The sequence below is a fragment of the Vidua chalybeata genome, chromosome 6, assembly GCF_026979565.1.
Source record: "Vidua chalybeata isolate OUT-0048 chromosome 6, bVidCha1 merged haplotype, whole genome shotgun sequence".
Lineage (NCBI taxonomy): Eukaryota > Metazoa > Chordata > Aves > Passeriformes > Viduidae > Vidua > Vidua chalybeata.
Window position 1 is genome coordinate 16,658,683 of NC_071535.1, and position 14,683 is coordinate 16,673,365.

The 14,683-nt window shown below is 35.0% G+C and overlaps 1 protein-coding gene across 1 annotated transcript in view; it reads left to right on the forward strand.

Moving 5' to 3' along the window:
* TTC7B (tetratricopeptide repeat domain 7B) overlaps nucleotides 1-14,683 on the forward strand; it is a 121,035-nt gene that overhangs the window by 79,278 nt on the left and 27,074 nt on the right. Inside the window, exons 17-19 of the mRNA XM_053946123.1 lie at nucleotides 1,654-1,751; nucleotides 12,047-12,187; nucleotides 14,245-14,447. Of these exons, the coding sequence (XP_053802098.1) occupies nucleotides 1,654-1,751; nucleotides 12,047-12,187; nucleotides 14,245-14,447 (442 nt within the window). The remainder of the gene's footprint in view (nucleotides 1-1,653; nucleotides 1,752-12,046; nucleotides 12,188-14,244; nucleotides 14,448-14,683) is intronic.

Below are 14,683 nucleotides of genomic sequence, written 5' to 3' on the forward strand. Positions count from 1 at the left end.
GTTAATATGAATTTTAACATTATTTTGTGGTGCAAGGCTTGGAGGTTTTAAGTGTTTGCCTTAGGCCTACTGCTTAAAATGCATTAGAAAATAGTTGAATTCTTTCCCACTTTATGGTTTGCATTTGAAAAAGGAACAAACCACAGTGCTGTCCTTAGAAGATATTGACAGTAGGTCTGGCTCTACTTGTCAGCAACATTTGGCATGTGGTTGCATGTGGATTGAGGAAGTAATTACCACAGAAAAATGACACCAAGTGATGTAACAACCATAGCTGATAGTGCATGGCCCAGAAAGTTCCCCTCTGTTTCCTGTGGATTTCTGTAATTATGTCATTTTGTAAGGAAATAATGCTATAATGTCAGGGTAATGCAAAATTTTAATTCTATCATTTAGTAACAGCTCTAAAAAGAGGGAATGTTGTTTCACTGACTTTTGCAACTATTAAGAACTGTTGAGAGACTTGCCCTTCATTCAATCCAAATTCAGAAGGAGGCAGTTGTAAAATTAAGGCAAATGGAGAAATGTGCTGAATTCCAGACTTGCAGTTTAAATTACAGTTTCTCATGCTTTACTTTAAACTAGGAATTTCATACAGTTCTTTCTCTTCAGGGAGAATCAGACAAAAGATTGCACTCTGCTAAGTTGGGCTAACAGTTCAACTGCTTTAAAGCTTAATTACTTTTAAGTTTGTGGGGTGGTTTGGTTTTTCAGTGAGATTTTAAAGAAAATATTTGTTGATAATGAATAGTACTAGACTTAACAATCCTAAAAATGAAATTACTGTATTAACCATAGAATGTTAAAGAAGGAATGCCCATATGTGCTTCCTTTCATGTTGCTGACAATGTGTCTCAATGCTTGCCCCATCTGAAGGAGAAAAAACACTTTGTTCTTCAGTCTCTGTTCTTCTGCTGAATTTTTAATAGTAGTTCTAGGAGCAGTAAGTTTTCCAGCAAGCATATCTACAAGAAGCCTGAGGGGCAGATACTGATTTAGTGCTGAAGTAGAAGTTAAGTGCATTTGTCCACAGGTGCAGTCAGTAAAAATCGCTGCTACTGCTTATGCTCCTGAGATGTTAGAAGTGTTCAAAATGTTTCTGCTATGCTGTTAGAGTCAAGTTGAACATTAGGCAGTTAATATGTATATGTGCATATATTAAGAAAACCTGAAAATACAAAATTAAACCAGCCCTTTATAACATCTTTACCTAAAATTAGATGTCCTGGCTTTAGTGTTTCTATTCACTCTGGAGAAAGTGTGGATTTTCAAAATTATACCTGCCCTCTTGTCTTTCTGTGAAACCTGTACCCCATATCATATAAATATTCAAGGTACAATAGATTCTTTCTGTAGAGCTGTTAGTTATGAATTAACTAACATAAAATAAAAGCCACTATTCTCTTTTTGGTTGTATTAATTATGAAAACAGAATTGCTGAAATAAACAAGGATTTAATTTTGCTCAGCTTAATTCTGTTTTAATGCAACTGGCTTAATGCACTGTGAGTGGTTAGTGGTGCTTGGTACTAAATTTGGTCATAGCAGTAACTTTTATAGCAAGAACCTTTGTGGGAGTAGGGCAGCAAGCAACTTGTATATCAGTATATAATTTTGTATTTTAATAGCTTACAATTTCTGTACTTCATTACAGTGATTCTGGACGTGGGAGCAGCTTGTTAGACAGAGCTATTGCTGATAGACGACAGCTCAATACAATTACATTACCAGATTTCAGTGATCCTGAAACAGGTAAGAACTGCATATGAAAAATAAAATAGGTTAAATGATCTGGCCATAGCTAGATTTTGCATTAGTTGTTTTTTTGATTTCGTAAAATGAAGTTATATTTTTGTTATTGTCATATAAGTGGAAATAGACATTGTGTGATATAAGATTTCTTCTTCTTCTTTTTAATTTATGAAGTACTTGCTGACCACGTTCTCTGTAAGTTAAAATATCTATGGTATGGATCTTGCTGAGCTTAGTAATATTTCCTTATGCAAGGGCTAAAAATTAGTATGCTGAACTAGCCTACTTGCCAAAGTCCTGTGCTTTTTTGTTCGTTTGGTATTTTCACATTTTTGTTTAAAAGATAAATAAAAAAAATTCAGAGAACTTTGAATCTCAAAAGAATAAAAGATGTTTTTAATTAATTAAAATCTCAAATATATATTAAAATATAATTACATGGGTGCCTAGGCTTGCTGTGGACAAATTTTGACATTATAAGCAAAATTTATTTGTTGTAAATCATACATAGTGTGGAATTTTAATATACATATAAAAATTGTGGTGTGCAGGTATGCTACATAAAAGCTAAAATTGTTACATGTCAGTAAATACTGACAATATATAATTTGCCCGTATTAAGATATTCCATTATCCCAATGCAAACTAATATACCTTAGAAGTTATGCAGTCAAAAAGTACAGGAGCCATGCATTCTGCGGAGATTGCAGAAGGAATTACCATGATATGCTAATTCCAAAAAACTTTTGCCATAGCTTACTTGTGTTCTAAATATTGAGAGTTTTATTTTTTCTGGGTTTTAAAACAACAGAATGCTTTTCCTGGGACCTTTCAGGGGGGTATTTCTGCTCAGTCACTATTTGACACAAACAGCTTATGGGAAAATTTGCCAGCCTTTGAATTTGAGTACACTTGACCTATAAATTAAGACACATTGAAATGTGTACTGTATGTCTAATATCACAATGATGCTGTGGAGAAAAATCCAATTTAGTTATTTAACTTCTGAAAACTAAAATTGGATTGAATGTTCAAATTTCAATGTAAAGTAGTGTTCTGTGCTTGCTATAGTGCAAGCAGTTTTGATTGCAAAGTACAGGTCACTTGATTTCAAGAACAGCAATATAATATGGTGTAATTAACATGGAATCGTCTGTCTTCTTGTATTCATATAATTAAAAGGGGTAAGATAACATATCATGCTATGGTGATCATTCTGTATTCTAGTCTAGCTGATTGTTTCATTTTTAAGAGCATAACTAGGTTTTATAGGTTTCATGTATATATAGATAGATATAACTATAGATAAAGTTTTATGCCTCCAAAAATGCTTGTTGGGGATGGCTGCTGTGAAAGGTTTTTTGTGGTTAGTGGTGGTTTTTGTTTGTTTCTTTTTCAGTGGGGACATATAGCTCTTGATTTATACCTTCAGGGTGTCCCATTTTATGTCTGCCATACTTGAGAGCACAGTGAATTGGTGCATTTTAAAGACTGCATATTCCTCAATGCTTTTAAGTAAAGATGAACCTTCATTCAAAACAGTGAGCTTTTCAAGAAGCTTGCCCCAAAATCAGATCCTGCAGCCAATATCCTGATCCAAATAGGATCTCTGCATACATTCTGATTTTTTCTAGCAGGTCCAAATTGTATTTTTTTTCTGAATCTCAGCTGTATTGTTAGAACTTAACTCTATTGTCAAGGAGAACAAGATGGAAAATTAAAAATATGGGATCCGCTTTTGATTATTTATCTTATAAAAGGTAATTGTGGAGGATCAGTTGGTAGATGTCCCTTATGGGTTTTTTTTGGTTTTTTTTTTTTTTTTTTTTTTTTTTTGAGGGGAGTTGGAGTTGATTTTGGCTGTTGATGGGGTTTTTTAATTGTTAATTTTTAATTTTAGCAGAAGAAACCTTGTTGCAATACCATTACTTAATTTCTGGCAAGGACTAGAACTTTGTTATCTACTGAATCTATGTAATTATATATAAAAAAGCTCCACATCCAGTATTTGTCCAGAATTCTTCATCATAATATTATATAAACATTTTGCAGGAATTAAAAGATGATGGTACTACAAGAATAAAAACAGTCAAGCTTGTCATAGTATTTGAGAAAGCTTGATAGACTTTCAGACTGTCAATAAAATATTATTCACAACAGATAGATGATAGAAACAATAGATGGTCAAGATGTTAGACCTTTGTAGGGCTGAAAGGGCTCACCTGCAAAATCTGTGGATCCACATAGTTTAGAAATGCAGAAGGAATTTGGCAAATAAGTAAAAAAATATTAAAATGCGAGAAAGTTCTGACTGAAAATCCTCTCAGAATAGAAATGTTTGCCCCCCTCCTTGTTAAACTACCTCATGTACTGCTACTTTGTGAATACATTTAAATGTCTGGATACATATGAACATTTGGAAATTTTCCCCTTCATAACTCTGCTTGCCATCTGTGATGATGAGGATGATCCCCTTTGCCTGTCTAGTCTGAATTCAGTCCTCTAAGTACCAAGAAATGAGAGCTAAAATTCAAATCTAAAGTTTATGTAAAATCCTTCAAAAAAAATCCAGGTGCAATGGGTGTAAATTCTTCTTCTGTTTAAATTTATCAATTAAGCAGAAGCTGACCTTTAAAAAAAAGATTGAAAACTTGCTTTATATGGAGCTCTTACCAATCCTATAATGATTAAGTGATTCAAGTTTAAATTTGTTTAGCCTTTAAAGTATCAAAAGAATATTGTGGATTTCTTACAAGGCTAGGCTGTTGATTCTAATGTCCTGATCAATAACTGTGTCCAATTTACTTTAAGCTTGTCTGTTTCAGTTGGCTTGCCATGAGTGGCATGCAGTTGTATTTGTATATATCGATGAAGGAAATAAATGTAGAGGGGGGGAAAAAAAGCTTTGATGAATCAATCAATCTCACAGGGAGACAGACACATTTCACATCCAAGGACATACAAAAATATGCAAATCTCTACAGACTGATTGGCTATTTGCTTAAGATAAATTGCAATCAATCTTTTTAAAAACTTTTTGTTCAGTTTGCTTGCAGTCCACCAAGTTTATCATAGGAAGAAACATTACCTGAGTTTTAGATTTTGGCCTTTTTTTCACCAGAAATATATATTTTTTTAAATCTATGCCTTGGAACATAAAGGAAAAAAATTATTTGCTTTTTAAATCTAACTTAGTAGGAAAGGAGAACACAAATAAAGGGGTATTTTTGTTGTTGTTGCTTTCAGAAGTGATATTTATTAGGAATCTTCGATCTTACTGAATAGTGAAACAAATGCTTTGAGTTTTTGGCATCCATGAGTCCATTAAACCCTGTTGGATCTTTTTTCTTTCCTGTCCCCCTCCACACCCCCTTACCATTCTCTTTGTTTCGCTTTTTAGCCTCTGATACTTCCTCATCTTCTCTCTCAAGAACAGAGTCTCCTCTCCAACTGTTTGTATCTTCTCATCTTCCTCATCCTCATCCTAAACCAGATACCTTTGTCTGGCCCCATGCAGCCTCTCCATACTGTGACCAAGTTCCTGAGCCCTGTTCACCTACTCTCTGTAAATTGGCTTTCTATTCCTGATGAGCGTGTTTGTGCTGTATTTTTCTGATAATCTTCACAGCTGATAAACCATGGTTTAATAGATTATGTTCCAACAGTGTCAGTGAAATCTGGCCTTTCAGCTGCTTTTCATTAAATACTGCATGGGTTTTAAGAATTTCATCAGAGAAGACTGTTTTATTCATCCCAAAAGATGTAAAGCTGCAGACATATTTAATACTCTGTTCTCTGGAGTGTTACAGAGAATTATAGGTGTTCAGTGAAAGAGATTATTGGCCAAGGCTGCTTTGTAGCATTTACTGATGTAAATTATTTACAGTGCTGGCATCTTTTGCCTAACAAGACTGTCCCTGCCACAGAATCTCCTCTTATCTGGACAGTTTTTAATAACTTAATTTCAGAAAGTCTTCAACTAATTACAACCAAAACATTCCCTGAAAATTCACATGAAGGGGACCATTGCCTAAATAGCAGTGTGTATCATGATGCAGGTAGGGCATATTGGAATGATTTGGAGGAGGCATTAGAGCAGTGAAAACCAGCATTCTGGTGTTTCAAGTCAAGAGCCTTTCTGTTAATTGAAATGATGCCAATTTAAACCAGCTGTAAGATCAGTCTCCATGGTGTTTAAATACAATATGTACACTAATGCTGCTAGGATAGTTCAGGTGACAGGGTAAAATCAATGTTGTTTTTCAGACATTTCCTTTTAACTCCTTTTAATTTCTCTTAAATTGTCCTTCACTCATGCCTTTATACATAGCACTTTTTTTGTCACTGAATTTACTATAATCTGATCTTAAGAAATTATTTTTGACACCTAGTCTTTAGACTGGTTTCATGTCAAATATATTAATTCCAAGCAAAATGTAGCAAATAAATCTTAGCATATTAGCAAAATTCACTTGTTAAATAGCTGACATAAGACCAGGGTTTTGAAAACACTAGCTCATATGTAAGCCTGTAACTGGAAGTGCCAGGAAATCTCTGTCCTACAGAACTTTGAGTCTGAATTCCTTGAGCATTTGAGTAGCTGATTAGCTGCTATTACAGGTTTGGCTGTCATTGAGTTGAACTTCTTCAGACCTATACTATAAACAGTACATCCCAGTTAACATTAAATTACTTGTTCTTGTTCTTTGCAAAGCTCTAAGTTAGTAAAAACCTACTCAAGAATGAAGGCAAACTAAAAGAATCATGAAGCCAAAGCACAGATTCCATTATGTGAAGCCCAAGTTTTCCATTTCCAAGCTACTGTATCCTCAGGGAAAGGAGCTTCTACCATTTGTATGAGAAGTAGCAGAACCATGAAAAAGAAGAAAAAAGATATTGGAGTCCTTTGTATGGTGTCAATAATTAATGAAAGTTAAAGCTGTCTGAGTAAGGACCAGTTCCCTAGATGCCTATGCTAATATAATTTCAGGAGCTGAAAATCTCATGTTCTGTGTCTTGCTCAATTTTTTTTTTTTTTCCTAGTGAAAGAAGCCAAGGGCATTTTGTATTATTGACTTGACTTCCAATGTCTGTTGAACAGGAACGTGATTTTAGAGGTGTACCATCTTATTTAATTTTTTTATCTTTTGAAATCCTGTAAACCTGATTTACAGTTTGAAGGTTATCAGAAATCCTTTCGCTTTCTTAGAATTTCTGGCTTATATATCTCTATATAACATTTTTTTTTCTTCTTACTTTGGATTGTAATTTGTGGTTTGATCTATCCAAAGGCAATCCATCAGATGCTTACTTTCATGGGGTTTACTCCCTTTTTTCAGTTTGTAAGTAGTATTGACTGTGCAGTTCTATTAATTTCTGATGGACTAAAATCACCCTTTCCTTTAGCACAAGACGTACATGTTTTGTCCATCAGCAGTTGAAGCTTGATAGTGTGTAAAGCAAGGCTGATGCTCTTTGCCCATTCAGTCACCCTACGGGCTGTAATCTTACGAGACCTGAATGCACTCAACTAACACTTGCATTTAATAATTAAAGAGGCAGTATTCATTTCTAGAGGACTGCAAATAAAGATATATTAGGCAGGTCTTGTGTAATACAATGGCCAACTGCCAGTGCATTGTATTATACCACTGCTGTTCCTAAAGAAGTACACTGATCCAGAACACAATATTGCAACTCCTGTCATGACTCATAATGAGCTATTACTTTCTTTTGTGGTACGAGTTTTGCTTGTAAAATAAATGAAAAGTACACTTTGAAATAATGAAAGTAGACTAAATAAGAAAATATTAAGAATTTAGATCTGATTAAAACTGCTTTTTTAATCAGGATATGAATTAATATTCTTTTTCTCTAACCAGTTACCTGATAAAGCTGTGTTCATAGCATTCAATTATATTTTTCATTGTTTACCATTGCATAATTTTTTTGGGGGGTAGTACAGGAGATCAATTTGGTGAAGGAGAGAAAAGTAAGAAGATACATAAGCCAACATATTTGACAGTGACTAAGCACAGAAAATCTTTTCCAAAGAGCTGAGAGGATGCTTTGTGAATAATGCTGTCCTTGCCTGCCTACTATCATCTCCATGCACAACTTTGCAGTAAAAGATAAGATAGCTTTGTAATTTGTGATTGTGAAAGATATCTCAGACTCTTAATGAATTTTAAATGATAAAAAAAGTGATTTTTGGCTAAATTTGCCAATCTGTCTTATCAAAGGCATCACTTCAGGGATGTATTAGTCCTGCAGAAGGTGCTGCCTCTTTGTATTATATAATTGCTTTTCTTACCGTTCTCTGTGTGTCACACCACTAATGTTCTTACTTCCAGCTTTTTGTGTGCATGTGAAGTTGAGTCATGGGGGTTTTCATCTTTTCTCCTGCATGAGCATTGCAGTTAAAGCATTTTTTTCTTTATGTAAATATTGAAATGTTTAAAATGGGATGAATGTAAAACTATTGAGTAACATTCTCTGTTATGGCATAAAAAGAAATCTTGCCATAGTGATTTTGTGAGTTGATATGAACATGTTCCATGAAGGATTACAGTCCATTCTATTACTCATTTTCAGAAGGGAAATTGATGTATATAGCAAAGTGATTTTGTTTTTCTCAAAGCTGTCATGCCATCTAGGTCCTGATAGAGTCCACATATTAGTTTATGTCCATTACACTGCATTGTGAAGAATTTATGTGGAAATGACCAAGGAAAGATCTGAAGAAGTCATAACACACTCATGTACATAGTATGTGTGGTGTTTATAAATGGTGTTTAATGGGTGAGTTCATGTGGACTCCTGTGTAATATTTATGAAAAGCCTGAAGAGACTAAATTGAATACTTTATTCACAAAAATTTTACTGTAGGTGTGACTTGGAAAAGAAAGGTTTCTGTGACGTGACTTAACTTCTTGGGTAAATTGTTTTTGTTCAAGGCTCTTGGTAGGTTTTCTATTTGAGATTGAGTTGAAACATTGAATCTGCAACATGGTTGTTGCAAATAGGATGTTAGTATGATGAGAAGAAACTAGATTCTGGTCAAGTGCCATTATAGGAAGCTTGAGTAGGAGGTTATACCTTTTTGGTTTAGGAACATTTTGTCATGGTTAAGACCTTCTGTCACACTTTGCAATGTGATTGTGATTCCAGGTGTTAATCAATTTAACTAGTGAATTCTAGGTCTTGCAAAGACAATCCCTGTTTAACACTTAGCCTTTTTAGTATAAACAAGCTTCAGAACAAAGATAAACAAATGAAAAAGTGAGTAGCCAGGATCTACTTGGGTGATATTTTAATTTTCCATGCCTCATGATTTCCATTTCAAAATAAATACTCTTTGCTGCTTGTGTTATTTGGAGGGAATTTTTTCTTGAGTCTTAAATGTCGTGCTATAACAGCAGCTATAGAAGTTATCCGGGAGGAGCAAAGATATTTTTGTGCATCTGCAACTCTATCTGAGCATTTGAAGAAAGCTACAACAGAGTGAATTGTAAGTGAAAGTGAGGGTATGTTTGTGTTTGGCTGGGGGTCCTGACCTCAGATGAAAGAAAGCCAAATGCAGATAAGACTGAGACAAGAGAGCAGAGCTGGTGACAAAACAAACAGGGAACCTCCAAATAAACTGGCTACATAGGATCTATAAAGCCTCAAGGAGACTCTAAGACATACTTGTTACCCTCCGTTTCTCACTTTGTGTCTTTACCAGCTGTAGCTGAAATTGCTGTATGTTTTGGAATTGTCGTGTGAGTATAAAGATCTGAACCTGTTATTTCAGGACATCCTGGGTTAGGACAAGGGTACAGATAAGTTAATTCTAATATGAAAACACTTGAGTAAAATTTGAAGGAAGGTAGGAAAAAACTTTTTAGTACACAAGATCTTTAAATTATGTCTAGTTTATGAAGTGAAAAGTTTACTAAATGTGTTTAAACGAAAAGAGCCAGAAATTAGTCAGATGACAGCTAATTGTGGCAGTACTAAAGAAGTATTTAGGGCTTTATGGGTTAGAGTGTTAGCATGAGTGCAGTGTCCCTGAAAGATGCCTGATTGGCCGTTGCTTTGTATATGTGTGTGTTTTCTTCAGAGACCTAATTGCTGCAATATGTTATGGGATACCTTTTTCCTAAAGAGGAAATATAAACAATTTGAATAATACCACTTCAAAGAAAAGTTCTAGCAATACTTCTAAGCTTTTTTTTCCTCTTTTTATGGCACTCCTTATAAAGTCCAGGGTAGGAAGCACTCAGTATTCGCTCTGTTTAATTTTAATACAGATAGCACAGAAACTCATAAGAATCTTATCACAGTATAATTATTTTTTATAAATAACTATAAAAAATGAATTGATGTAAAAAAAGGTTTAATAATATATTATCATATGTGCTTTATGGTTAAGTACTGGAGGCTTAAAACTCAACAGCACACTTTCTATATGAAATTACTTGTGGCCTGGCTAGCAGCCAGAATCCTTGCTTTAAATAATAGAAAATATAGGCCCTTTTTAACATAAATAGTATAGTTGCTTTTCGAAAGGAAGGGATTAGATTATCTCCTTTATGGCAGTGAATTGTACCTTTTCTTTACAAATTGTGCTGGAGAGAAGAAGGTGCTTTCACTATTAGTCCCTGGAAGAAGGCTGTAGGAAGGCTAACAAGTGCCAGGCTGCAGTGATGTGCTTTACAGAAATGGCTGTCAGACAAGAAGAGGGTTACTCGTGACTAGTGCTTATTTTTGGTACACTTGCTAGTATTTTTCTTATAACACACTTCATGTACTTCTTGCTTAGACTTTCCTTTTAAATTTCTTCAGAATTTAAGCTTTAAAATAGGGGACACAAAAACTGTAGTGAATGTTCAGCTGTGCAGGCTGGACTTTGAGTTGTTTCATCAGCCAGCAAAAAGGAAAGCAAACTCTACTGCCAGACAGTGTTTCAGATATCCAGGGCAATTCCTTGTTCATAGTGACATGAAATGCTAATTATGTCCTGTGCTGCTTTTCCTTTGTTTCTTTCAATTCAGGGAACTATGATGCATACTTTCAGACTAATTTCCTCTTCCTACTAATCTGTGTACTAGGAATTTCTGGTGCTTTCTGGTTTGCTGATTTACCTTGTCGCACTTAAAAGTGTATATTCCATCTGACAGATCTCTTCTCATTAAAATACTTAGAAAGCCTGTGGTATTGAGAGTGAAGGTTTTATTTCTTAACTTCTAATGATAAGGACAAGCTTTTGGGGTGCAGTTCAACTTGTACAGGATTCAGTACTTTCTTTTGGAGTATCTGCCATTGTTGATCATTATGGATATGGTGATGGAATTAGACAATTTCTCATCTGATCCATTATGGAATATTTTACTGTCTTTATTTTTTAATCAGGCCTAATCAGTATGAGATTTTGTAATTTGTAATTATAAACCAACTAGAGATATACTGAGGCTTAGATGACAAGAAGGAGTGTCGGTTAAAACATTCATGGTCTTGATTGAAAAAAAAAGTCATGACTAAATATGCTGGCAGTAATTGATTATCCAAAGTACAGTTGCCATTAGATATTCTCTAGTCATAGAAGCTTTTTTAATTCCAGTACTTTGAAAAGGTTATTATTTGCCAGTGAGATTCTAATCTGACTTGGAAATTATGCATTTTATGAGAATTATCCTTAGTACGCTCTGGGAATGTTTTCTGTGCAAAAAAAACTTTATAGACTTTTTTAGCCACAAGGTACTTTAACTCAGCCTTCTTGATTAGGCAAGTTTTACATTCAGTGCAGTTTAATGGTGTATTTGTGATGGTGTATGTCGTGATCACTGTGTGTATTTTAGTTCTCTTTTTTTGTTCTGTTATTAGTTGTAAAATAATCCTCTAATTGCACTCTGTGGAAAGACATAGTTAATACTAACATCAAAGTGAATGCAGCAACCTGAAGGCTACAGTGTGTCATACCATCACAAACCTTTTTTGGATTGCACATTCCCAGAAAAGAAGTGTCAAGTTTGATAGAGAGGATTCATAGTAGCAACCCAAAAAAATGAAAAAATGTCAGGTACTGTTACCAAAGTTTAGTGTGTGTTTTGTATAGAACTTCAGCCCAATATGAAAGTTTTCATAAGAAAATTGATCTGGCATTTTAAAAAATTCTCCAAGATGTAAATGTAAATTAAATACTGAGTTTGGGGTACAGCCTCTTATGAAAAGGGTTGCAATTAAATGTTTAATGCAATGTATATGGTCTTCATTATTTCTGTGCTGGTAAATTCTTTTTATTATTTCTACAGGTTCAGTCCATGCCACATCAATAGCAGCTTCCAGAGTGGAGCAAGCATTGTCTGAGGTTGCTTCTTCCCTGCAAAGCAGTGCCCCTAAACAAGGTCCCCTGCATCCTTGGATGACTCTGGCTCAAATATGGCTTCATGCAGGTATTGTAATAGTAAAATTTATTTTTTATGCCCTCTCCTTTATTGCCAGCCCAAGGACTTAGCAAAATCTGTTTGTTTCATTCAGAATCTGTTGCTACTTATCAGATAATATTTTTCCACGTGTGTGGCACCAAAACAAGCCAAGAAATAAAAAGCACATTGGAGTTGCTCTGTGTGTAAGATCATTTATGAAAGATAAGGCAGTAGTTTTAGAATGTAGCTGTTACCAGTGGAGTCATATCTTTTGTAGCACAAATACAGTACTCTCTCCCTGTCTAAGTGCTTGGAAATCTAGGTTTCCTTGCAGAATCACAGAATATTCTGATTTGGAAGGCACTCACAAGGATCATCAAGTGCAATTCTTAAGTGAATGATCCATGAAGGGATGGAACCTGTGACCTTGGCATTACTAGCACCATGCTCCAACCAGCTGAGCTAATCCCAGGTCACTGAATCCATTGAATGGAAAAAGAGGTTTGTAAGATTTTTGACTACAGTTCCTGTAACTACAAAATTTTATAATAGAAAGGAAATAACTGCATATGCAGGGAAAGAAATAGTAGTAGTACTATGGAGCAACCTGTCCCTTGCAGCTGTGATAATGAGCCCGAATTCCATTCTTTTCCTTCTGGTTTTGTTAATGTAAAAGACTTAGGATTGTTTCTCTAAATGTAGAGTCATCTTGAGTGGGTTTAGTATTCTTATGATGCCTCAAGCTAACTGCAGTATCACAAGTGGCTGTTACATAAAATTTGAACCAGAAAATTATGATCCACTGCTTTTTTATACAGTTAAAAATGTGTAACATGCAATTGTTTTTATTGATAGCTGGATCAGAAAGATGTAATTTAGGAATCAGCCAGCAATTGTTATGCCTTGTTCTGCTTTCAGAGTCACTTTTTCAGTGACGTATTTTTTTTTATTTCATGTTTTCAACAAAACAGTGCTTTATTTAGCATTTATATAGCATTTTAATTTACCTATTTACATCTACAGTTTTATGGTGTGAAAGTCATTGCAGGGTAATGGCTCCCAGTTAAAAATGGTTTAGTGGTTTAGAGAAAAAGCCCAGAAGATTGGAAAGAAAGCAATTACAGTGATTAATAATAGTGATCTCATTTGGGCTACTCAAAAGCAACACAGATTAGAATAGGGCAAGGTCCAACAGGGTGTAGTAAAGCCGCCTGTTCTGCATTGTGGCGTCATTGACTTTAAATATTTATAAACTGCCACAGATGACCACCTACAGTAACTCTTAGCATCTATAATGCTGATAATTTCTCAGCCTTCTGTGGCAGCTTGTTCCACTACTTATTTTCTGTTTGGTGGGGTTTTTTTTGTTTTTTTAAATATTTTTGTGGGTTGTGGCGGTTTTGGTTTGCCAATCTGAGTTTCTTCTTTCCCGGCCAACGCACCAATTAATGGAGTGGGTTTAGTGCTGGCTGAATGCCAGTGTACTCACTAAAATTATTTACTCATTTCCTGCTGTGAAATAAGAATTAGGAGGAGGGCAAAACATGCTCAGAACTTTAAAGGGTATAAAGAAAACTTTAATAACAGAATTAAAAGATAAAAATAATAAGAAAATCAGAATAAACCTGCAGAATTCTTCTACTCCTCCCACATTCTCTTTACTTTCTCACAACATAGAGGCAAAACCTGTGACTTTCAGTCAGTTTACCACCTCTAAAATAGTCTTTCTTCAGTTCTCTTAGGGAGAGGAGTCTCTCTTGCCATGCCATGGAGACTTCTCTACAAGAAGAAAAAAAAATCCAAGACTTAAGACAAAAATAGGAAACTAGAAAGAGTATTCTGGGGTTTCAAACAGCCATTTAGAAGTTGTAAGTCCTGATACACTTAGAAAAACAACTTTCTTGAAAAAATAATGCATTTAAAATAATTTAGGCAATAATTTCTCTTTTAAGATGCAAACATTTTTTTAGGAAAATAGTCTTTATCTGAAGTGAAAGTATATACAAATAAAGCACATGTGACCACATCTAGTCATGGTATGATGAAGCAAGACTCATTAATTGGTCCTGACATTACTTCCACAGCTGAAGTCTACATAGGAATTGGGAAGCCTGCTGAGGCCACAGCGTGTACCCAGGAAGCAGCAAATCTCTTTCCAATGTCACATTATGTTCTCTACATGAGGGGGCAGGTGGCTGAACTTCGTGGAAATATTGATGAAGCCAAACGCTGGTATGAAGAGGCCTTATCCATTAGTCCTACCCATGTGAAAAGCATGCAGAGGCTGGTAAGTCTTCAGCCCATGTTCATAAGCAGTGTCATCTCAACTGGTGATACTGTACTGTGAAGTCTTGACTTGGTGTAGGTAACCCATAAGTTGTGAGTTTGGGATCTATATTCTTATTACAAAATGCTTTGGAAACAGCCTTTCCTGGCATTTATTCTGTCTTTTGTGTGTTGGGACATAAAAAGGATTTGCAGGCCATAAGACTATTTCAGTCCTAATAGAATCTATAGAAGAAG